Source organism: Carassius auratus, chromosome 17 (assembly GCF_003368295.1).
Source record: "Carassius auratus strain Wakin chromosome 17, ASM336829v1, whole genome shotgun sequence".
Taxonomy (NCBI): domain Eukaryota; kingdom Metazoa; phylum Chordata; class Actinopteri; order Cypriniformes; family Cyprinidae; genus Carassius; species Carassius auratus.
This window is the reverse complement of record NC_039259.1, coordinates 7,640,121-7,666,319: the sequence shown is the minus strand read 5'-3', so window position 1 is coordinate 7,666,319 and position 26,199 is coordinate 7,640,121. Positions and strand designations below refer to the sequence as shown.

The window sequence follows — 26,199 nt, the reverse complement described above, 5'->3', positions numbered from 1 at the left end:
GCGATGATATGCAAGTGCTACAAAAAGAAAACATAAAATAGAAACATAATAGCTTTTGTTATTTTTTTGTTTTGTTGCAAGCTAGTGTTATTTTTTTTTTAGCTTTTGTTAATTGTATAATAATTTAAAAGAACAAAAACTGACAGAATACAAGTTAGGAAAAGATTAGAAATGTTTTTTTTTAAGAAAACAAGCAGTAAATGTGCAAGTCTAAAAGGGACAAGTTTTTTAAGAATATAATTAGAATAGAGTGCTAGAGTTAGAGGATCAAATAAAGATGGAAGAGATGTGTTTTAAGCCGATTCTTTTATTATTAGTAGTAGCATTATTATCAATGTTGAAAACCTATACTTTATATTTCAAGAATAATTCACATCATCTGAAAGCTGAATAAATAAGCTTTATTAGGATCTGACAATATTTGGCAGAGATGCAACTATTTGAAAATCTGGAATCTGAGGGTGCCAAAAAATCTAAATATGAAGTTCTTAGCAAAGCATCTTACTTATCAAAAATCAAGTTTTAATATATTTACGGTGAGAAATATACAAAATATCTTAATGGAACATGATCTTTGCTTATTATCCTAATGATTTTCAGCATAAAAGAAAAAATCATTCATTTTGACCCATATAATGTATTGTTGGCCTTTTTATTAAGTCCTTTTTTCTTTTTCTTTTTTTTCCGGATATGTAAAATTATTTATTTATGTATAAGAATCTATTTTACATTTTAATATATTAATATTAGCTTTACATGAACTCAGAACCCCCTCCAGTTCCACTGCACTTATCCCAGTCTTGTGTTTAATTGTTGTGGCGCATCAATAAAAAAATGTCTTGTGACTTATTGATTACTTAAATTAATGTATTTTTATGAAAAATTGCACCATATTTACAAAATAAATCCAATTTAAATAACAAAAAAAAAGGTCATATAAAAACTTCTACAAGCCTCATGTTCTTGTATAGATTTTGTGACTATAGACTTACATCAAATCAAATTTCTGGCACTGGCATAATAATTTAAATGTGTAAACAACAAACACATTCAGTCATAAAGGCATGTTTTATTATTTGTGATCATCAAACCTCAAGACTTGTTATGAGACTGCATGAAAACTGGGAAAAAAAATTTAATGACCGGCTCAGTACATTCTACTTTCATATGACACTTCGGAGCTGAAAGCATTGCGATGTCAACAACAGGACCGTGTCCCTATATCTAAGCACCCATCAATTCAAATTACTAAAATAATATTTACAGGCTCTAGACAACACATCCTTTGGAAATGTATATATTAAATACAAATATAAACCATATATTTATATGTATTGCATACATATTTGCTTGTTGTTCCCATAAGTTCGGGTCTCCCAGAATGCATCACATTGTTCTAGGGACAGCTTTTTGTTAAGAATCTATTGTCATGAACTACGTCTATTCTATATGATCCTATCGTGGTCGTCCAATCGCGGACTGCATTTCCAATACAGCAGTAACATTCGAAGGACAGCCTGATCCAGTCCTTTACTAGGTACAAGAGAAAACCAACAGAGGAGCAGACTTCAACAAACAGATGCACAAATACAGCCAACTGAGTGGTGGACACAGAGAGAATGGTTCCAGCTACTGGTTCAGTGTGAGTCGACAAGGTTTAATTGTGGCTTAAGTGAGAATGGCAGCAGAACGGATGGTTGGTTGAGTGTAGAAGAGCTCAGTCCACCTCCATCTCTCCAGACGGAGGCTTGGTCTGCTGGTTGCCTTTGCTGTCGGCACCTTGCTGTGCTGCGGGGCCATTGTGTGCCCCGTTGTTTTGGTCTCCCTCTTCTATGGGCTCCTCAGTTCTGGGTTTGGGTCGATTGAGGACAGGATTGCAAACATCCTCTAATTCCTGCATTTCAACACAAAACAGATGCATTCATGTTTATACAGTATACGGTAAATCACTTTTTATTAAATGATGCAGAAGTGTGCTGTCAGCCAGTAACATATTGTCATAGCATATTGTCATTACAATAATGTAAAAAAAAATAATATTTTTCTCATTACTTTAATGCAAAATATTATTTTTCAATTATTCTCATTACTTTAATGCAAAATACTTTAATGCAAAATAAATATACAACAAATATTTTATTTAATTATATTAAAACATATAACTGTCTGTCAATAACGTACTGATATCTTAAGGATATAAGTAATAAGCAATATTTCATGCAAATTTAACCAAACAAACAAAAAAAATTCCCCAAAATGTTTTTATTAAAATGAAAAAATCTTATTCTCATTGCTTTAATGCAAAATTATTAACACATATTAGGAAAAATAAAGTAAAAGTAAAAATAAAACAGTTTCCCCACACATTTTCATTGCCATAATGTTAAATATCTCATGACAAAATATATACTGTAAATGTTTAAATTAATTTAATTATTGCAATTTTGTAATAAAATCATATTAAACTTTCTGTCATGATTCAGAACAATGGCAAAAACACATAATCATCAGTGATAATAACAATAAAGGAATGTTGAAAATGTTTAAATGCTAGCTTTTTCTTCATGCAAAGCATAATGTCCTTTTTAAAAAATGTAGCTTGGACTAGATTTCGTGAGATCCACTCTTACTCATTATTTATTTAAAAACACCTGGTGTGATCATTCTAATGACGGATGTAATTGTGACATGCAGCTTGACTGTAGTTTTACTGTAAAAGTGCACAAACCTGAATCTTCTGAATGATCTCTGCTACTTGGACTGCTGGGTCTTGAGCGACTCGGAGTTTGCTCTGGGCGTTCATCTTTGCATTCATCCACCCTAAAGCTTCCCTCACACTCTTCTCAACAACACCCATCTCCTCAGCGCTCAAGTGCTGGTAGCGCTCGTCCTGCTGGTCAAACCATTTAAAGCATCTCAGCTCCCATTCATTTCAGGAAAATCATTCTCAGTGCTAAACATGATATTATCTTTAAGTGCATCAATATCAATGACGTTCATTAAGATATGATCAATTCTAATAAATGTAAAATGTCCTTAAGAAGAAATAAGCCAGTCTGAACAATGCTAAATATTGCTTTTACAAACACAATTAATCTGACAAAGATGTCACCTTGTAATAACAACATAAATGACCAAAGAAACTGATACAAATGCAAACACGGGCTTCCGGTTTTGCCATGTAGTGGAGAGACGCGTAGTGGAAGAGCTCCGACTTAAAATTCACAATTATTTTTCATAACACTATATTGGGGGCTGGTTCGTTTTCCTCGCGTGACTTTTGGTCTTGGTTACTTGTTCCTAATGAGTAAAGGTACACGAGCTGGCGGTAAAAACAACCCTCAAAGCAAAGGCCCTCATCCTGGGCAAGAAAGCGGCAAGATGTCGGACGACGCTACAAACCCGCTAACAACTGACACGCTGGTGAGCGAACTTGACAAACTGAGGAGAAACATGACTGGCGAACTTACCGCGCTGCTGAATTCGTCGCTTGAGTCCATTCATTCGTCCATTGCCTCTATTGGGTCTACCTTGGCGACTCAGGCGACTACCATCACTGATATGGAAACTAGTTTATCCGATCACAGCGACAGGATTACTCATCTCGAGCAGGAGGTCTCTACACTTCAGTCGAAGTTGGTGTTGGCAACGGAGGAGAACGTCGCTTTAAGAGCTAACGTGGAAGATCTCGTCTCGCGGTCCAAACGGCAAAATATTCGGCTGGTTGGTCTTCCGGAGGATATCGAGGGAAAGGATGTCAGGCAGTTTATGACAGATTTATTCACCGAGGTTGTCGGCGATGGCCTTCCCGCACCTCCGGAGCTGGACAGAGCCCATCGGAGTCTGAGACCCAAACCCCGCCAAGGTCAAAATTCCCGTCCGATTATAGTGAGATTTCACCGTTACATTGAGAAGGAGGCCGTGCTCAAATGGGCGAAATCCTCCAAAGAAATTACATTCAAGGGTCATAGGATCAAATTTTACGAGGACTTCTGTGCTTCGGTGGCTAATAGGAGAGCTTCGTTCAACAATGTCAAGGGCCTGTTTTACAAACGCGGTGTTCGTTTTGGCATGCTCTACCCAGCTAGACTTCGTGTGTCATACAACGGCTCGGAGTTCTACTTCGACTCTCCTGATGCTGCAGAAAAATTCTACCATCAAAACTTTACTGAGTAACTTTATGGGCAGCGTTGAAGATAAGGAGAGACTCCTGCCTCTTTTTTTTTTTTTTTTTTTCTTTTCTTTTATATATACCCGTGAGTAGATGCTTTATGCTCTGAACACTTAATGTACAGATGTAAATGTAATTTTTTTTCTTCTTCCTCTTTCGTTCTACTGATTAATATATACACACATCATTTAATTTGTGATAATGTATAACACATTTTTTTTTCTCTCCCATTTATTGATTAATATATCTAATTTCATTTTTTTTATATATTTCAATTTCAATGTTTTTTTTGTTTGTTTGTTTTTTTGTGTAATTAAAAAAATATATATATATTTTTTTTTTTTTTTTTTTTTTTTGTGTGTGTGTGTGCTTGAAAGTCATATAGTCTTTCAATATTCACTCAGACTAATTTAGTGTTCAGGTTTTTGCTCGACTCACCTCTTTCTTGCCAGACTTATAGTTACTTGCTTCAACTTGTGTACTCGTTTTGCACATTTGCTGAACTGCATCCTGTCTTTTCCTTATCAGGAGAGCTTGTCTTATTGGTGTTAAATTCTTTAAGTTTGTCGGAGTCAACTCCACTACTTAATCGGTTGAGATAAAGTTTTTTCTGGCGACTCGCCATGTCTAAGTGGACGAGTATCAGAAGGGTTTTTCTTTTGTTGTTTTTGAAAATATTTGTGTTTTTGTTCTCTATGTTCTCGGCATGTTCTGGGGTTGTGTTTGATGGAGGATTCTTGTGTCTTATTTGGTTTTTAATTTTGTTTTTCACACATGTTAACCGGCTTGATGTTAAAATAACATTGTTGTTTTTATTTTTCCGCCAATTTAGTTCATTATGTTCTCCTTTGCAGTTTTATGAATAAGCCCCCTGTTAACTCAAAGGGGGGAGGGGTTGGGCACAATATTAGACTCATTACATGGAATGTACGTGGGTTAGGTGGCCAAATTAAACGTTCCAGAGTTTTTTCACATCTAAAAACACTGTCCTCTGATATTATGTTTCTCCAGGAGACGCATTTGCGGATGGGTGATCACATCAGGTTGCGTAAACAATGGATTGGTCAAGTGTATCACTCTAGTTTTAATAGTAAATCCAGAGGTACTGCAATTTTGATACATAAAAGAGTCATGTTCCTAGCAAAGCAAGTAATCTCAGATCCTGAAGGACGCTTTGTAATTGTCAGTGGTGTTCTTTTTCATACCCCTGTAGTTTTAGTAAATGTATATGCCCCTAATTGGGACAACCCTACTTTTATGTCCATGCTTTTCTCGAAAATCCCAAATCTTGATACTCATCACCTTATTTTTGGAGGGGACCTCAACTGTGTTATCGATAATAATCTGGATAAATCTGTGACTAAATCTACATCATCTTCCACTATGTCCAGGTCTTTAATTTCACTGACAAACCAAATAGGCTGTGTAGACCCCTGGCGCTTTTTCCATCCTTCTGATAAAGTATTTTCATTTTTCTCTAGCGTGCACCATGTTTACTCACGGATCGATTACTTCTTTCTTGACAAAGCCCTACTTTCTTCAGTTATTTCTTCAGATTACTCAGCCATTGTTATTTCCGATCATGCCCCACATATGTTAGATATTTCTTTTTTACCTCCTTTTAGGAGCCGACCTCAGTGGAAATTTGATGTAAGACTTCTTGCCAGAACTGATTTCTGTGAATTTTTATACAAATGCAAACACTCGAAACATCTTTTTTTAAAGTGAATGTTTTACCCCGAAAATAGTGGGAGACATTAAATAACTTGTAGATGGTGTGTAAAAGTGTACGCTATCAAAGTAAGTAGGCCAGAAGATCTGTGCAAAGAAGTAATCCCAAATAAAACCACAAAAGGCAAGAACTGTGCTTTTAGGTCGCAAAAATATTTTCTATTAAGAGAACTATTCAATATCAAAACGCTACATTAATATCAACTGTGCCATCAAGCACTGCAGCTTACCTTCTGTTTATAGACATCCACCGCCTTCATAAACAGCTGAATTTTCTTGCCTAGCTCATCAAATGCTCTGGGTCGACCCTCATGCTCTCTGTACCGCTCTTCAATAGGCTCACCAAACTTCTACAAAAGACAAAGACAACACCCTGCTGTAAAACATATTTCATGCAAATTAGTTTTTCACACACTTTAGCATACTTTTAAATAACTTTTAATTTGAATTTCTATAGTAATTACAATTATAGGTGACACAATTAGAAGCAATTTCAAGAAAAAGTCTAGTGGCATTATTTTGCAAGCTTAAGATTTTTTTCTTTATACAGTTTAAGGGACTTTTTACCATTGGTTTAATTTTAGTTTTAGTATAACATTATAATACCATGCATATTTTTAAATTCTTATGTTAATAAAGAACCCCAAAGCAATGTATAGTTGACATCAATCAATGGCATAAAAAACATTCAAAACATAATTCCTTATTTTAATATAAATAGTGATAATCATATTTAATCACAATTTAATTACAATTTCAAGGGAATAATCAGTCTTATTACAGTCTACCGTATTTTTCGGACTATAAGTCGCACCTGAATATAAGTCGCATCAGTCCAAAATATAATCATATATATATATGTCGCACTGGACTATAAGTCACATTTATTTAGACCCAAGAATCAAGAGAAAACATTACCGTCTCCAGCCGCAAGAGGGCACTCTGTTTTCTGTGTAGACTACAAGAGCACTGAGCAGCATAGAGCGCCCTCTCGTGGCTGAAGACGGTAATATTTTTCTCTTGGTTAATTTCTCTTGGTTCATGTCAAATTAATTTTGATAAATAAGTCGCACCTGACTATAAGTCGCAGGGCCAGCCAAACTCTGAAAAAAGTGCGACTTATAGTCCGGAAAATGCGGTACTTTTTTCAAGACTAGTGTAATTTAAAAGGATTGTTCAACCAAAAATTCTGTCATTAATAATCACTCGCCCTCATGTCGTTCGATATCTGCAATTCCTTCATTCTTCTTTGGAAAACAAATTAAGATATTTTTGAAGAATTTCAAGAGCATTCTGACCATACATATTAGACGGTATCATAGTACTGAGACTGCTCTCCTTATTAGAGTTATAAATGACCTGCTCTTATCATCTGATCATGGTTGTATCTCTCTTTTAGTTTTATTGGATCTTAGTGCTGCGTTTGACACAATTGAGTCAATTGTGTTGACACAACATTCTTTTGCATAGACTTGAACACTTTTTTTGCATTAATGGAAGTGCATTAGCATGGTTTAAATCATATTTATATGACCGCCATCAGTTCGTAGCAGTAAATGAAGACGTATCATATTGATCACAAGTGCGGTATGGAGTACCTCAAAGCTCAGTTCTAGGGCCACTACTCTTCACGCTTTATATGCTACCCTTGGGAGATATCATCAGGAAACATGGTGTTAGCCTTCACTGTTATGCTGATGATACTCAGCTCTATATTTCTTTGAGGCCGGGTGAAACACACCAATTTGAAAAACTAATGGAATGCATAGTCGATATATAAAAAACTGTATGACGAGTAATTACTTACTGCTAAATTCTGAAAAAACAGAGGTGTTAATTATAGGACCTAAAAACTCTGCATGTAATAACCTAGAACACTGTCTAAGAATTGATGGTTGCTCTGTCAATTCTCCATGTCAGTTAGGAACCTGGGTGTATTATTTGATCGCAATCTTTCCTTCGAAAGCCACTTTCTAGCATTTGTAAAACTGCATTTTTCCATCTCAAAAATATATCTAAATTACGGCCTATGCTCTCAATGTCAAATGCAGAAATGTTAATCCATGCATTTATGACTTCAAGGTTAGACTATTGTAATGCTTTATTGGGTGGTTGTTCTGCACGCTTGGTAAACAAACTACAGCTAGTCCAAAATGCAGCAGCAAGAGTTCTTACTAGAACCAGGAAGTATGACCATATTAGCTCGGTCCCGTCAACACTGCACTGGCTCCCTATCAAACATCGTATAGATTTAAAAATATTGCTTATTACTTATAAAGCCCTGAATGTGTTAGCACCTGAGTATTTGAATGAGCTCCTTTTACATTATTATCCTCTACGTCTGCTACGTTCTCAGAACTCAGGAAATTTGATAATACCTAGAATATCAAAATCAACTGCGGGCAGCAGATCCTTTTCCTATTTGGCGCCTAAACTCTGGAATAACCTACCTAACATTGTTCGGGAGGCAGACACACTCTTGCAGTTTAAATCTAGATTAAAGACCCATTTCTTTAACCTGGCTTACAAATAACATACTAATATGCTTTTAATATCCAAATCTGTTAAAGGATTTTTAGGCTGCATTAATTAGGTAAACCGGAACCGGGAACCCTTCCCATAACACCCTATGTACTTGCTACATCATTAGAAGAATGGCATCTACGCTAATATTAGTCTGTTTCTCTCTTATTCCGAGGTCACCGTGGCCACCAGATCCAGTCTGTTTCCAGATCAGAGGGTCACTGCAGTCACCCGGATCCAGTACAAATGATTCTTCTGCACAATCTGACTTTGCTGCAGCCTGGAATTGAACTACTGGTTTCGTCTGGTCATAGGAGAACTGGCCCCCCAACTGAGCCTGGTTTCTCCCAAGGTTTTTTTCTCCATTCTGTCACCGATGGAGTTTCGTTCCCTTGCAGCTATCGCCTCTGGCTTGCTTAGTTGAGGTCACTTCATCTACAGCGATATCATTGACTTGATTGCAAATAAATGCACAGAGACTATTTAAACTGAGCTGAGATGACCACTGAATTCAAGGATGAACTGCCTTTAACTATCATTTTGCATTATTGACCCACTGTTTTCCTAATGAATGTTGTTCAGTTGCTTTGAGGCAATATATTTTGTTTAAAGCGCTATATAAATAAAGTGACTTGACTTGACTTGAAGGTAATGTAGCTAGCACATGCAAGGCACAGAAAGGTAGTAAGGAGGACACTGTTAAAATAATCCACGTGACGTCTGGTTCAACCTTAATTTTTATGAAGCTACAAGAATACTTTTTGTACTCAAAGAAAACAAAAACAATGACTTTATTCAACAATTTCTTCTCTTCCGTGTCAATCTTTGATGCATGCTCACGACAGTCCCACGTATTTGTGTGCAAAAGACAAACATGGAAGAGAAGTCGTTGTTTTTGTTTTCTTCGCACACAAAAAGTATTCTCATAGCTTCATGAAAGTCAACCACTGATGTCACATGGACTATTTTTTATTACCTTTCTTGCCTTGACTGCGGATGGACCATTTCTGTCTATGCAGGGTCAGAAAGCTCTCGGATTTTATCAAAAATATCTTCATTTGTGTTCCTTAGATGAACAATGGTCTTATGGGTTTGGAAAAACGTGAGGGTGAGTAATTATTACAGAATTTTCATTTTTGGGTGAACTGTTCCTTTAAGGGAATATACTTAAGTGCAAAACCAATGTAAGATATTCATACACTGGATGTTAATTGCAAATAAATGAAAATATATTGTAGTATAAGATGATTAAGCATGAAGCGTACTCTCTTTACATACACTTATATGGAGTATACGTTTCTGCAAGTACTGTTTTTAAAGATGCACTTTCAAGATACAAGTGCATATTCATTCAAAGGTTTTAAACATGCATGACCCGAACACTAAATCACTCACTTTGAGTTCAGACAGTTTGTCCTGATAGATTTCTTTCTCCTGGTCTTCTCCTTCTTCATACAGCCAGTTCTCCGTGTCCTCAAGCATTATAGTGAGTCGGTTACTTTCCTGCAAAGGAAGAACATCAACACATGCATAGTAAGTCTCACCTGAGCTTCAATTTGTTAGCTAAGTACTGTTCCAAGTATAAAATGATTTGAGATTTTGTGAATTGCAGAACTGGGGTAGATTATACACAAAACAAAGCATAAGTTCCCAAGTGTCTTGACTGGGAACAACAGCTCCACATAACATAAGAGATTTTCTGCTCACATCTTCAGTGACATATTTCTCATAGATGCCACACAGTTTGTCTCGCAGGTCGTAAACATACTCCTCCACAGCATTTTTTGCATCGTTTCTCTCCTTCTCCAGTTTGTCCTGTATGATCATTTTTTTCTGTAAGAGAGAATGCAGTGAATATATATTTACAAACTGGATCATTGTAGCTTTTTACACTATTAAGTCACAACATTTCTCAAACGCTAAAATTATGCAGGGTCACACTTTATTTTACAGTGTCTTTGTTGCATATTACATGTACTTACTATAGTAATAACAGTAAATTATGCATAATTACATGCAACTAACCCTAAATCAAACCTTAATCCAAACTCTACAGTAAGTACATTTGAACTAATATTACACAGTATTCAAATAATAGTATAATAGTAATTCAAATAAACTATAACCTAATTTTCAGATTATAAATGAGACATCAAACATACCCTTGTGAAAAATAACTGTGCTGAACTGTATTGAATGTGCAAATCTTAAAAGTATATATTTAAAAAAAACTGTAATTTATGAGATTACACTTTCATCACTGTCTTGAGAACATTTTTAGAAAGTGGGCTTTGTTGTAATAATATTTCACAGATGAATTGTGTACAAAAAGACAAAGAGCATACAGTATTAAAAATTTTTGTCAATTCATGATTCTTTGTTGACTAACAAAAATACAATAGCATAAAGCTGTAACGACAAAATTCAGCCTTGTTTAAAGATTTTTAATGAGTGAGATTACACACCGTTTGTTTTTTAAAAGCTAAAAGCTGAACTAGTAAGTGTAGGACTTGATTCTAATGCCTAGAGCAGTGCTGTCGCATCACTGACGAAATGATCTACTAATATCTTTTCCCTGAGGTCTGAATTAAGCTCTGTCATGTATATTTAGGGCAAACGCTAAATCCCTCATATGAGTTTAGCAACATGCACAGTACAAGATACAGTTGGTTCAGCTGGCAAGTGTTATAAACAGTAGCTACCAAGAGACAGATATAGTGAGTACATATAAACAAAATTAATTCAGCTTAAAGTGTAAAAAATGGGGCACCAATTTGAGATGAGAATTAAAAATGCACTGGTTGGGAAAAGAGTGCTGCTTGAACTGAGCTGAGTAAAATTAATCGCAACCACTAACACTAACACTCTACATGTTCTCCAGGGAACTGAGACAGGCTGAAAGTGAATTATGACTTACTTCATATTCAACAAATTTGTTGAGCACATCTCTATCCAGCTGTCTGGTGGTTTTGGCCAGAATTGGCAGATCAACACTCTTCACTTTTGACTTCGCTTTGCTACTGCTGGCACCTTGATCTTGTTTATCACCATCCTTTAAGAAAATAAGAAAATTGAAAAGATAATATACACAATTATCAAGAAACACAGACAGACAGACAGACAGACAGAACTAATTTACATATGTCAAGGAAAATTGTACCTTACTACCAGAGTTATTCATCTGTTCCTCTTCAGCGGGCTGTTCTCCTTGGCCTTCCTGGTCCACCTGCATTTTATTCTATTAACAAAAGTGTAAAGACAACATGAGTGATCTGATCCTGCAAGCTTCACTGTCCACAAAAAATCATTTTTAAAAGCTCACAAGTGTTGAATGTATTTGCTTGTTTTAAATATTCTTCATAAACAAGGACCATTGAACAGCTAAGGCTAAGAGCCATAGAAATCACTGCAATACAGGCATCCTTCTGTCGCATTCACAAAACAAACAAATAAAGCCTAGGCTTCAAGTATTATGTGTCATTAGTTTGTGTAGCCTTGAGCAATAATCTGTATTGTATTCTATACTTAATCAGAATAAGAATTATTTCCATAACAATAACATTATATAAATAATAATTCAGCTTTGCCGTCAAGGGAATAAATTAGATTTTACAGTTTTATATAATTATCTGTACAGTTATTTTAAATTGTAATAACATTCCTCAACATTACTGTTTTTACAGTCTTTTTATCAAATAAATGCAACCTTAATGAGCCTTAGATGCTTGGATGCTAGATTCTTTTCTAAATACATACACAATCAGTTATTTGGGAAAAATGATTTTAGGCTTCTCATGAAAAATAAAAAAAATTAAATCCAAATGAAAAATGTCTACTTTTTAGAAAGATATATATTATGCCTACATGTGTTACATCTTGCATTAGTTTAATACAGTGCACAGTGTATGTAATGATTGACTGATGTTATAATTGTACCCGACCAGTAACTTACCTTCCAGCATACAAAGATATTTTAGATTTTGGCCTAGTTTAAAAACTGCTGTGCCAAATTACAGCTGTTGATGGCATGTCAGAACCCTGGTAAGCTAAATAAAGTAACCCCTAAAGTAAGAATGACAGTCCTCCTCTTCTAGGACAGAGGTGTCATTTTCAGTGCCAAACGCAGTGAGTTTAAATTAGTGACAAAGAGCAAAAACACTCTCCTGGTTAGAACCCTAATGCTGTGCCTGTGTATCTACTTATGTTTCAAGAACAAATAAAGTCATTCAGGTTTGGAACAACAAGAAGATGACAAAATTAACTAATCATTTAAATATTTGTCTTGGCAGTCTCATCATCAATGGAACGGCAAAATTCCACAAACCCAGAATTAGATTCATTTTAAATTAAACTTATTTATCTAAAGAATGAATACATTTTGGCAATCAGTGTCTCCTACCTGTTCCTCAGGCCTGCCCTCATTCTGTACAGTAGGTTCTGTGTCCATCTGCACCTCCTCTGCCTCTCCTTTCTGTTTCTCTATAAGAGAGGCACTGGATACACTAAAGATGCCGTGCATGTTCACACGCACTTTCACCTTGACCTTTGAACTGTCCCCATCAGGCTGTGGCATGACATTCTGTATGGTGAAATGGCCTGAACGAAAGAGGAAAAGCATGCTAATCAGAATCTGAATCAGACAGTAATACTTTTAGAACTTTCTTTTGATTGAGCCACATGCAAAAATGGCAGCAAAATGATCTGCCTGTTGCTTTTGACACAGTTAACCACCAGATTCTTGTCCACCCTCAGAAAGATGGGCATCTCTAGAAACGCACCCCTGTGGTTGAAGTCCTACCTTTCAGGTAGATCCTTCAGGGTGTCCTGGAGGGGGGAGGTTTCTAAGTCACAAATTCTTGCTACTGGGATTCCTCAAGGCTCAGTACTTGGACCACTTCTCTTCTCCATCTACATGACGTCATTAGGATCTGTCATCTGCTTTTCCTATCACTTCTATGCTGATGACACTCAACTCTACTTCTCATTCCAATCAGATGATCCGATAGTAGCTGCTCGCATTTCAGCCTGTCTGAGTGACATTTCTAGTTGGATGAATGACCATCACCTTCAGCTTAACCTTATGAAGACAGAACTCCTGGTGATTCCAGCTAACCCATCGCTTCATCACAACAACTCTATACAGCTGGGCTCATCAACCATAACTCCTTCCAGGACAGCAAGAAACCTACGAGTTGTGATTGATCATCAGTTAAGCTTCACAGACCATATTGCTACATCAACCTGCAGATTTGCCTTATACAACATTAGGCCGATTAGACCCTTCCTGTCAGAGCAAGCCACCCAACTTCTTGTCCAAGCTCTTGTTCTCTCCAGACTGGACTATTGTAATGCTCTCCTGGCGGGTCTTCCAGTGTGTACTATCAAGCCTCTGCAACTGATCCAGAATGCAGCAGTGAGAGTTGTCTTCAATGAGCCAAAAAAAGCTCACGTTACTCCTCTCCTCCTCAGGTGACACTGGCTACCAGTAGCCGCTCGCATCAAATTCAAGGTACTGATGCTTGTCTACAAGACAACCACTGGCACTGCACCAATATACCTAAACTCACTAGCTCAATCTTATGTGCCCTCCAGAAGCTTGCGTTCTGCAAGTGAACGACGCCTTGTGATGCCATCCCAAAGAAGTTTAAAATCACTCTCACGGACCTTTTCCTGGACTGTGCCCAGCTGGTGGAATAACCTCCCAATCTTAATTCGAGTCTTTACTCATTTTCAAAAAATATCTAAAGACACATCTCTTTTGCCAGCACTTGACCAACTAATACTAGCACTTACCTTTTATTTTCTATTCTATTCTATTCTTGAAAAACAAAAAACATAGCTACGTGTTCTGTGCTAGAATAATTGAGACTTGTCATGGCACTTATAATGTTGTTGTTCTTTCTGCTCTGGTTGGTCTGATTCTCATTTGTAAGTTGCTTTGGATAAAAGCATCTGCTAAATGATAAAATGTTAAATGTTAACAAAAATGCCCACAAAATTCAATATGGGGCGAAAAATTGTCCCTGCACAATTAAACTAAATCTATCATGACTGTAGTGATTAAAGTGAAATGTGGAAATTAAGGAAATTTGTCGAAAAAATCCTAATAACTAATAATATTTAACTGAATAATATAAGTCATACAAAATGGTCAAATGACTGGTAGCTACAGCTGCCAAAAAAAAAAATTAAATTAAGTAAAATATCCTAATTTCAATAAAGTGTAAAAACCTGTACAGAAATTGTTATTAAATGTTTTATAGAAAAAAAAATCTGTTATTGTACATGTATTTCCTAAATAAACAAACACCTTTACTTAAAAAAAATGGAAATAGGTTTGGGGAAAATATTGCCCCATAAAGGAAAAGTTCATTTCTGACCCTGCCATATGGGGAGTGTATTAGGCCCTCACACACTCAGAATGAAGAGGGTGTATGATGTGAAGAGAATGAGAGCTTTGGGGACGTCATGTCTCAATCCTAATTACCTGGCTGGCAGGTGTATTTTGACACCTGTGTGACACTCCCCTGAGATTAGGCCTGACACTAACCCACTTCAGTTAGTGTGTTAAAGATATAACAGGTGCTCGGACACAATGAATCACAATGCTGAGGGCATTGTTAATCAAATGAGGCCATGAACGACTATTTAAGGGTCCCCTATGCTTCGCACCAGAGTGATTAGTTCTCATTTTGGTCATAAATTAGGCTAGAGCTAATGAATCATTCCACACTGATTCCTAAAGAAGTTTAAATAAAGTCTGGTTTAAGAATGCAATTACAGAATGTAATCAACATGGTACTGAAGATGTCACACAATAATACCCACCTATTCTGCTATCCGGATAGGGCAGCTCATGTGGAGAACTATAGAATGCTTCCAGGTCAAAAGGTTCCTTCTTGTGGAAGGTGATGGCTTTGGAGAAAGGTGCTGCATGGTTCTTACTGTACACCTCACATTCCCTGAAGACGAGTAAGATTTTCATTTTTAAGAGTCACAATAGAATCAAAAATAAGAGTTCGTATTTCTTTTTGTGGAATATTTATGAACAATGTTTTTTCTGTTGTTGTTGTTTTTATAATTCATGTGCCCTCATAATCTTAAATCAGACAAGTTTAAATATCTCCCCCAAGCAACCTATCACCCCATTGTGCAAGTTGCAGCAATTACCAATCAAAAATTATGTACCAATTATTTACCTTTTTCCTTATTTGTTTCATTTTTTTCAACATTTTCTAGCTCAAAAAAAACTTTTAAAGGCATTCAAATTCTTGATAAAACATTCTAAATACATTTATTCATTCATTTATTTATTTTTATTTCATTCATTTGTATGATCTTTTTTATTAAATTATTAATCCTTAATTTAACATTTAATTTAATATTGAATGTATTGTGTTTCAAATATTAAGCATTACAGCATTATAATACTACACTGTACAAAGTGGCAACCTGCAACTGTCAATACATTATTTCTGCCTGATTTTACCCATACAAATGTTGATGGTATAAAATAATGTATTAATTCACTGATGCAAAAGTAATGATGTTTTATTTTTTTATTTTATTTTTGTTTGTTTTTTTAACTTAAATGTGTAGGTTACAATTTTTTTTCAGTGTAAATAATACATATCACTGCAAAAAAGAATAATAATAATAATAGATAGATACATTTATAGTTAAGGTTTTTATTAAGATAATATAAGATCCCATTACCCCAGATATGCAAATAAATACACTATATATTTTGAATTTCCTGACTAAAATGTAAGTAATGCTGCCACACTACTGAATTGTTTCATTGCTATAGTGCGTGGCTGCTTTCCAGTGGTTTTCAGCATATTTTAATATGCATCTGCTACGATGATATGGTTGGTTGCTAGGTGTTTGTCTGTTGGCCTGTATTATTTTCTCATGCCTAGATAGCTTGGGTCCCTTCTGCCATGTAAGTCTTTTTATGGCCCACCAGACGCAAATCAAATTGTGATTGCAAAGAAATGTAATAAGCCGCATGATTGGATGCATCATTCATTGAGTTATTCGCTGATTCTTGAGGCTGGTGGTTTGTTAAAATCCTGTATTTTAAGTTATGCTTTGCATTGTGACCACAACAAATAATCACTTTGTAAAAAGAAAAAGTGGAACGCAATATGCTGGATTCAAACAGTATAAGGGTTTGAATATGAAGGCTCTTACCCGACACTTTCATCTGTCAGAGACTTCCAGCGAAGCGTAATCGGGAAGGGAACAGCGTCTGTAATGGAGAACTCTCTGACTTTGAAGGCTGGAGACAGGATTGCACACTAACCACACACACACAGAAAAAAATTACATTTATGACATACAAACAAATGCAGTTTTAGCTGAATAGGGTATTAGTGTATGGAATCAGAGACAGCATTGCATGGCAATCCAAGCATGCATCACACAGATTTCATCTTGTTTCTACACCTCTCCCACAGACTCCTCAGACTCCCCGGGGAACTGGCACAAGTATTGTTCAACTGTTCTGTATCACACTCTCACACCTCTGCTGTTTCTGTGCTGACATCTATAATGCCCGTTATCAAGGCCATTTTAAGTGTTTTTGATTGATTTGTTCAGATTATGGTCTTTTTTGATAGGGATTTATGAATTATATATCTTCAAAAGAGACCTATTATGCCCCTTTTAACAATATGTAACATAAAATGGGTCTCAGGTGTCCTAATTTCAGCTCAAAATACCCCACAGATCATTTGTTATATTGTTATTGCTATATGTTATTTCGAAAATTCCTATTTTGAATGGAAGCAGAACACAGTTTTCATGCATGTCTCTTTAAATGCAAATGAACTAGGGCTGGGCGATATGTCAAAAATATCTTATCGATAATCGCCTTTAAAAATATCGCGATAACCGATAATATCGTCTACCTAAGCCCCACCTCCACCTCCTTTGTTCTTTACAAATTTGTGTTTGAAATGAATTTCGTTTTTTAAATTTTTGTTTTGTCACCTGATAATGTTGATAATCATCTGTTACCTGACTGCTGACATCCACATTGTGATACTTATGAGACACCGTTGATATACGATTATAACATCATATCGCCCAGCCCTAAAATGAACTGGTGCTCCCCTCCTCCTTTCTACATCACGGGGGGAGCGAAATCTGAGTTTGCAGAGAAAGGTTTACCAAAAACAAATTACTGGGTTGTTCTTTTTCAAGTTTTCTGGGTTGGTGGATGGACTGTGGACCCGATTATAGCACTGAAAAGGTCAGATTTTCACGATATGTCACCTTTAAGAGTCTGTTTTACCTGTAAGGCACATCCGCGTGCAACAGCCTCGTCTGCGTTCAGTGTGGTGCTGATGTCTTTCCCGAAGAACTTTGAGATTCTCTCCTTTATGATCGGGATTCTGGTGGCTCCGCCCACCACCTCAATGGCATAGATCTCGTCTCTGCTAAGCTCTGTACCAGGACGAATGCAAATTAGCAATGGATTTAGATCGTACATCTGTGGTGACTGAATCATTGGTGAACTGGGCCATCGGCTGCTGCTTACTTGATTGTTCCATGGCCGATTTGAGAGGCGCCTCCACCCTCATCAAGAGATGAGCACACATCTCTTCAAACTGAGCCCTGTGTCCAATCACAATGACACCAATCACAATGACATGTTTTTTTTTGCTCAAACCATCAATCCAACTATTTTCTATTAAGCCTGAAATGCTTCATTTGCACATATTTAATTTCCCAATACTTTGCACCTACTTATAACAGCCAGTAACAATTCTAGTATTTACGAAAGAGGTTATGTGAACGTTGAGGTAAAAGTACTTCAGTAGTCTAAACCCTATGCTAATTTTGGAGGAAACCATAAAAACTAAAAACTAAAACAAAATAATTGAACTACCTGTTCATTTTCCCATGGACATCAATGTCATTCATGAAGCACTCGATGTTGAGAGGGAGATCCGAAGAGTTTGCACTCATGAGCTTCTTCAGTTTCTCACACTCCTGATAGAGTCTTAGAAGAGCCCTTGGGTTGTCTTTAACATTGAGTTTGAAACGGTTTTTGAAGTCTTCGCAGAAATATTCCACAAGCATTTCATCAAAGTTGCGTCCACCCAAATATGGGTCAAATGCTGTGGCCAACACCTGAAAGAAAGAAGGGTTTTATAATACCTTTGATAACAGCTCTGTGAAGGATTAAACATAATTCTTTGAAGTAAACATCTCCCATGAAAAGATATGAACAACACAGACCTTCAATTTTCCCTTGTTAAAGGAAGCAACAGAGACTTGATAAGATGAGTGCCCAATGTCAACAAACACAACATTACGGGGTTTCTCCTCGGGGTTTGGCAAGTCCTGTTTATAGATGCCGTAGGCCAAGGCCACTGCAACAAGAATAACAAAAAATAACAGCGTGTGAAAAGGCCTTGTGGACTTGTGGAATAATAGACAGAGGTGAGAGTACTCAAAAATTAATTCGTCAAAATATCCAATTAACATTTTAAACTACCATTCTATACGTCTATTGTACTATTAGCATCAATAGAAGCCAAATAAAGGTCTTCACGTGGTCACAGTAAAACAAAAACAAAAACAGGGAACTAATTAGCACAACGTCGCCACGATTTAACACTTACAATGAGGGGACATGATTTAACCAAAACAAGGGAACAAAATAGAACTACTGGTCACTTTGTTATAATTCATTAACTTTTTGGTTAAATTGCTGTGGTTAAGTGGCTTTTGGTTAAATTTCAACAAGTGAATTAATTAAACCTCGTAGGAACTTTTTTAAATGGAACACCCTCCCAAGCCAAGAGTTCCGACTCAGAATCTTCATCAACTCCAAATTCAGAATCAAAGTGTCTGTTCATGGCATCAACATGTTGTTTATTAACACTTAAGTTAGACGGTTTCTCAATATGTACTCTATATGTACAAAATACTACTTTTTATGTAACATATTTTTCAGACTATAAGTCGCACCTGAGTATAAGTCGCATCAGTCCAAAAATACGTCAGGATGAGGAAAAAAGCATATATAAGTCGCACTGGACTGTAAGTCGCATTTATTTACAACCAAGATCCAAGAGAACATTACCGTCTCCAGCCACGAGAGGGCGCTCTATGTTTTTCAGTGGTGGACTACAGGAGCACTGAGCAGCATAGAGCGCACTCTGGCGGCTGTAGACGGTAATGTTTTTTATTGGTTCATTTCTCTTGGTTCATGTCAAATTAATTTTGATAAATAAGTCGCACCTGACTATAAGTCGCAGGACCAGCCAAACTATGAAAAAGTGCGACTTATAGTCTGGAAAATACGGTATTCTTAATGGACTGGTATTGCTAACAATGGACATATCCATCTTGGTTTTCTGACTTCGCTACTGGAACACAGTCCATTTGGGCACGACATGATTCTTTGATTAAGAATTTGTGGCCACAATTTTTATTTATTCCTTTTTATGATAATATTTTACTTTTTTTATGATAATCACCAGCTGATACATTATTCCTTACCAACTTTGGCTGGTTTCAAATTACTGAGTTATTATGAACATTAAATAGCCTATTTATGATTACTTATTTTCCGTAGTCGCTTATATCCTGCTTGAAATTATTTTATGACAGGATGGCTGAAGTTAGAAGTAAAAAACACTCTATACAGTTATTAAAAGGACTTGTGCATAATACAAACAACTGTTTAGTTGCACTGGCCAACAGCATTATTACTGCAAACAGTCACTCTGTCGAAGATGCTCAAAATGACTAAGAAAACATCATTACACAAGGGAAAGAAACTGTTATCACTTGATTCATGAATCATGTTTTTGTCAGTCATCACACATTAATTCTGCTTCTGCAACACCCTCACACATTCAGCTAGATCAGGGGATTGGCAACCTAAGAAGGGCTAATTATTGCCATGACAGCAATAACAAGAGAGAGAGAGAGAGAGAGAGAGAGAGTATGTATAACTATTATATATAATGTGTATCTATTTTATTTAGTCATTAAGAGTTAATATCATGTTAAAACCCCTAACACATGTACAATAATCAACTTTTACAGTAAATCTCCATAATAGTCATGCAGCTTTTATTTTACATTTTATGTAGTTAAAAATTTGATTTGTGTAGTTAGTTTTTCAACAACATGCAAACTGTAAAAACTGGTACCTCACTTTTGTTACCCTAAAGGGATAGTTCACCTGAAAATGAATGTTTGTTGTTAATTAACTCACCCTCTGCTCACCTATTTACATAACCCAAGAGAAACCATGAAAACTTTAATTTCACCCCTTCATTTAAGCTCTCGGTTCACACTTGCTCGTAAGCAGCTGGTCTTGGGCCCAACTCTCCTCAGTTTCCTCAGTGCCATTACTGTTGGAGGAACTGAAGCACTGAACAAGTTGGCAAAAACCAGCATCATAGGACCATATTATTTTGGTATTTTGGCTCATTATGGAAAATATTGGAAAGTGAGTATTGATTGAGTAACTTTTAGCTCTATGCTGCATTCAAAAAGTCTGATGTGACAAACTTATTCTGCTAGAACCAGTTCAAAAGATTTTTTTACAAACCATATTTTTGTAACATAAGTAATTATGTTGTGTTTCTTGAACACACTGATCATTTTGCTTCATTAGACCATAATATATCATCACAAGCTAAAGGTATTCATTTTATGTTTGATGTATATGTTGTAGGGCTGGGACAATGCGTCGAGGTCATCGATGATATGCGCATCGATTCGTCGACCTGTTTTTATTTAAACGTAACAAAAAGTTTAGTTTATGTGTGCTGAATATGCAATATATATATATATATATATATATATATATATGGATTTTTTTTTTCTCCATGACAGGCTGCTGGCTCCCACTGTTAATTTATTTTTATGTTTTTTTTTTTTTTTTGGAAAAGCACTCTCTGTATTAGCTTAAAGCCCTCAAGTTTACATTGGTTACTGTATTCTTTCAATTGCTCTAAACAAGTATTTTGGGTGACCTTTTTTATTGAATGCTAGACATCAAGTTGTTGTTATTTTCATCTGAAAGAAGAACTTTTTTTCAGTAAGCTAGGCCCTATGTGTTCAGTAAGCTTGTTTCAGTAAGCTATGTGTTTTCAAGGCTTCAAGGTTTTATTGAATGCTATCTCTATACAATTGCAAAGTAATGCATTCTTAGTCAGTCTTTTATTTTGTAATTTTAAGAGCAATAAACATATATTGCAATGTTAAGGAATTCATGTTTTTTTTCATTCAGATATGTAAATCAACATGTATAAATTGTTAGTAGTCAATTAATGGGAAGATAATCGAAATCGAATCGGTCTGAAAAATTAATCGTTAGATTAATCGATGCATCGAAAAAATAATCGCTAGATTAATCGTTTAAAAAATAATAGTTTATCCCAGCCCTATTATGTTGTTGTTGTTTTTTGACTCTCACGTGATGGTAGCCATTTGACATTTAAGAATCACCAAGGACCACAGTTTGAGCTAAAATCTTCTTTCTACTAAAGAAATAACATCCCTCTAAATAGTTATTTTTTCCTGATTAATGCATAAACATCAGTTGTGTTGGTATAAATCAATTTAGGTTGACTCATGGATGTTAAATAATATATTTTATAAAACCAGATCATTTGGGTGCTACCATTTTTAGGTTATCTTTTTTCTGTTAGGTTAGATAATGACAACATAAAAATACAAAATCAACAGCTTAATTTTGCTGACCTGCTGTTGTGTCATTAATCAGCCTCAAGCAGTTCAGCCCAGCAATCTGAGTTGCATCCATCAGAGATCTCCTTTCTACATCCGTAAAGAAGCTGGGGACCTGGAGAAAAGCCAAAGAAGTCAAAGAGATGACAGCCATGTCAAGAGCACTACTGGAAATACACTAGGTTCAATGATTTAGAAGCACTCACAGATATCACACAGTCCACCACGGGCTTCTTCAAGGCGTGCTCAGAAGTTTCTTTCAGCTTGGTGAGCAACATGGCAGTCATCTGCTCGATGGTAAACACCTTATCCTCGTCCAGATAACGAACCTGTGACCATGAAAATGTAACACAATCTCCAACATTCAAGTAGTTTAACAACATTGCTTTTTGCATTGTTCTTGAGAACACTGTATTCCTGAATCATTTAATATGCACACAACTATTCACGTTCTGTCTATGCATGTTTTGCATGTTTTCTGTCCAGAACAATGTACATTTTGGCACTGTGATCTACAATAGCAAAGCAATTTTCAAAGTGATGGCAAAACACAGTATATCACCTTTATTCCAGTGCTGCCATTGTCCAGTTTGTGAAGGTTGTAAGGCAACTTGGACTTTTCCCCTTGAACAAATTGGTCATCGAACGCCCGACCATGAAACTTCTTAAAGCCGTGAACTGTGTTTTTAAAGTTAGTTATGATCTGTAGGGAGCATGTTTATTGGTTAATATCCCACCTAGTTCTATGATTAGCAAACAATTAAAATGTTGATAAATTAGAGAGCATGAAATGAGCTGCATTTCGTACCTGACTTTTAGCAGCATTGCCAATGGTCCGATTTTTTGAGGCCAGAGAAATGCATGCTCTGTTGGAAAAGATGACATGTTCATAAATGTACGACACATTGTGACGACATGCTCCATATTTTATTTCCAAAATGATGCATTATAGAACATAGATGTGCAGGGTGTGGATCAGCACCTTGGACAGCGTCTTCACTAGTCCTTATCACAAGTCTTTTCTGACTCGCATAACATGTAGTGGTGTGAAATGAGCTTTTGAGGTTTGAAAATGCATATCAAGACAGCTAGCAACTAGAGGCCTTCAATATAATTTCATATAAGAGGCAGCAAAGCAACTGCTGCATTTTATAACCACTAGAATTATGAAAATTAAAATATTAAACTCGTTTGGATTCATTTGGATTCAGCTGTCCCAAACATTTCCTTTACAATTGTGGACTCGTTTAACTTCCAACAGGTAAAATACATTTTAAAAAAAGATCTTAAAATATAATTCAGCCACCATTTAATCACCCTCGTCTTTTTAAAACGTACAAATTTCTTTCTTATGTGGAACATAAAGGATCATTTGAGAAATTTTTTAAAAGTGAAGTCAATGGTGGCCAAAACCAGTTGGTTATAAATATTCTTCAAAATATCTTCTTTTGTGTTCCTCGGAAGAAAGACATGCAGTTTTGAAAACCTGTACTTGGATAAAAGCATCTGCCAAATGGTTTTAGTCGTCGTATAATGTCTTAAGTTTGATAAAATTCTAAGAAAATTACATGAAAACTACATTTGTGTAAAAAAAAAACAGTCATCACCTCTGATTAATTTCAGTGTAAATGTTGCTATATTAAAACCGATGGCAGGTAAAGTTGTAGGACGTGTTGTGTCCATTATATTTCAAGGATAGTGTGGTCTGTAACTAGTGCTGCAGGAGAAACTGAGGATGCGCTAGCAACATAATTCGATTTGAGTGAGCACCGCAGTGACCCCCTACAACAGCTCAGTTCTGATTTCCTCTCAGACCAATTGTCCGTGCAACATGTCCAACAAAATATCTAGTTTTACATCATTTTTTTATTTTTTTATGTGCTGCCGCGCCCAAACGCGAGAGTGTGGATTTGTCGACCGAGCAACCTGCTTCTACTGCATCCACAGTCTCGTGGATTCACCCCATGAATGGTGTCAGATCATATCGTTCACGTGCAGTGAACACACACAGTCATTCATTCTAATCCACTCCACAAGCGACTGGATGTGTGAAGGACAGCTGGGAATTACGCCGTGCGTCTCATGTTCACTTTATTATCAAATAAGGACATTGGCGTTTTGGTGATAATCAGATAATATGATTAAATAAAAGCACAAAACAGCCTACTTTAGCAATCCTCTCAGACACGTTTCAGGGCGTAGCAGACACTGATAAGACTCGTAAGTTACAGCGGTTGAACTGATAGCACTTGGTTAACGCTCGGGATTTCATGCAAAATGGAGATGCATTGAGATGCATCTGTCGGACAAAGTCGCAGGAGCAAAATGCACTGGATCGGGAACATGGCCAGCTAGGCAACAGCAAACGTTGCGTAACAACACACAGCATCATTTTACAGGGATGGTAATGCTATACTCACGGAGTGCATCTGTCACTGTATTCGTTTGCAATGGTTTCAATGCCGCCGCTCCTGGCAACAGCGATGTAACAGTTCTGGAAACCCACATCAATCCCCACCACAGACATGTTCAGTCCTTATTTCTTTATTCTTAACACCTCCGGTCCAGTTTTAACAGTGCAGCTGGGTGAGAACACAACACCCCTATTCTACAGTTGTGCCTGAGTGCGCTAGAAGAGTCGGGCTTTTTATAGATAATTCTTCCTTTCTAATCCTTGCAGAGAACGCTTCTACTGCATCCTTGCAGCCTCTGCTGATATTGTCAACCGGTAATATGGGTAAACCTGCGCATTCGTCAAACGACTAGGAATCAGGCAAGCCCCGCCCACGGACGGTTCTGATTGGCTACTGGAAGCTAACCAGCAGTTCGATTGGCGCAGCATCTCGGATAACGACGAAGAATCTAGAACCTGGCGAAAGAAGCTCGCATTTTTACGTCACTGGGAATGACCGTGCAGTTCAACGACAAATGAGAAAGTCAGGGGTCCATCACTCGATGTGCTGAAGAAAATAAAAAAACAATAAATACACAGGAATTATATTAATAATAACAATTATTTAAGTAGCACTACTGCAAACTGATCAAAACACACATCTGAATCATCATTGGCAAATTATTTAAATATAATAAACATACAGGTTGTGAGTGAGAAGCGCCAGACTGTCCTTACAACGTTTGAACTGCCCAACTTCATAGAAATAGCCATTGTGCCACAGACGAACTGAAGGCTACTGGTTCAGGAAACAGTCCTCATCCTCCATAAAAAAGCGTTGCACACATCTGAATATTTGGGTTGGACTGTTCTAGAACAGTGTTGAAATTCAACTCAACTAATTTCTAATCTTGTCCTCTTTTGAAAGGCCAAACAAAGTAGTTTCGCTTTTACAATGACACACAGCAACACCATGACATGGCGGCAGCAGCAAGAGTGAGAACAAAAGGTGCCTTCTTTCTTTCCATGAACATTTGGGCAAAGTTATGCAAATTTCCCACATAGTGACATAGAGATGTGGGGGCGTGTTAAACGAGGCAATTTAGGGGGTGTGGATAAGCCTTAATTTTTATAAAGAATATCTCTTTGGATTTGAGAATTTAGTCTTTGCAACTTCACAGATCGCCTTTATACACCAAGAGCTTGTAACACTCTGAAGAGAAAGAATTAAAAAAATTTAATCGCATCATATGAGTCCCCTTATTTTTTTTATATTAAAATAAAAGCATACATACATATAGGCTACGCACATAAAAGGGTATATTTAACACTGTCAAATTTATAATCGAAAATGCCCAACTATAACTGAGAGAAGATTAAAATTTTCATAATAAAAATGTGTTGCTCAGTTGGTTTAATCAATTTTTATTTAATTATTTTTGGGGTGAAATTCATTCATTAATATGTGTTATTAAATATGCTTATTATTATCAGGAGTGAATTTTTTGTTATTCAGTTTAGCTGTGCCTCATCACAATTCATCCCTGAAAGAATCAGATGATCATTTCAAATGTTCAAAGCCTGGAGAGAGTTCACAAGTCTCTCTATCAAAGGACGCTCTTCACTCTTGTGTCCAAAGCATTTTCCAATGAGCCAC

At 36.4% G+C, this 26,199-nt stretch overlaps 1 protein-coding gene across 2 annotated transcripts; it reads right to left on the bottom strand.

Moving 5' to 3' along the window:
* Positions 1 to 1,049: 1,049 nt before the first annotated feature.
* hspa4l (heat shock protein 4 like) lies at positions 1,050 to 24,981 on the bottom strand. 2 transcript variants are annotated; one of them, XM_026285529.1, is made up of 19 exons: positions 24,571 to 24,981; positions 22,959 to 23,016; positions 22,713 to 22,853; positions 22,357 to 22,479; positions 22,166 to 22,265; positions 18,677 to 18,810; positions 18,324 to 18,568; positions 17,973 to 18,049; positions 17,727 to 17,878; positions 16,622 to 16,728; positions 15,254 to 15,387; positions 12,825 to 13,021; positions 11,586 to 11,663; positions 11,343 to 11,477; positions 10,133 to 10,258; positions 9,821 to 9,928; positions 6,133 to 6,252; positions 2,729 to 2,890; positions 1,050 to 1,894 (listed from the first exon to the last, which is right to left on the bottom strand). In XM_026285529.1, exons 1-19 carry the CDS (start codon positions 24,675 to 24,677, stop codon positions 1,718 to 1,720), a joined length of 2,481 nt encoding a protein of 826 aa, XP_026141314.1. In that variant the 5' UTR covers positions 24,678 to 24,981; the 3' UTR covers positions 1,050 to 1,717. The 2 variants fall into 2 exon arrangements, with proteins under 2 accessions (XP_026141314.1, XP_026141313.1); XM_026285528.1 differs by having other exon boundaries at positions 2,729 to 2,893; positions 24,571 to 24,979.
* Positions 24,982 to 26,199: the final 1,218 nt, after the last annotated feature.

Excerpts from the sequence above, each read along its gene's own strand:
- hspa4l (XM_026285528.1), bottom strand. The coding sequence starts at position 24,677 with ATGTCTGTGGTGGGGATTGATGTGGGTTTCCAGAACTGTTACATCGCT. Across the intron at positions 22,480-22,712 it reads ATGGCAGCACTGGAATAAAG|GTTCGTTATCTGGACGAGGA; the intron begins GTGATATACTGT and ends TCATGGTCACAG. Across the intron at positions 2,894-6,132 it reads TGGATGTCTATAAACAGAAG|CAGGACGAGCGCTACCAGCA; the intron begins GTAAGCTGCAGT and ends TGGTTTGACCAG.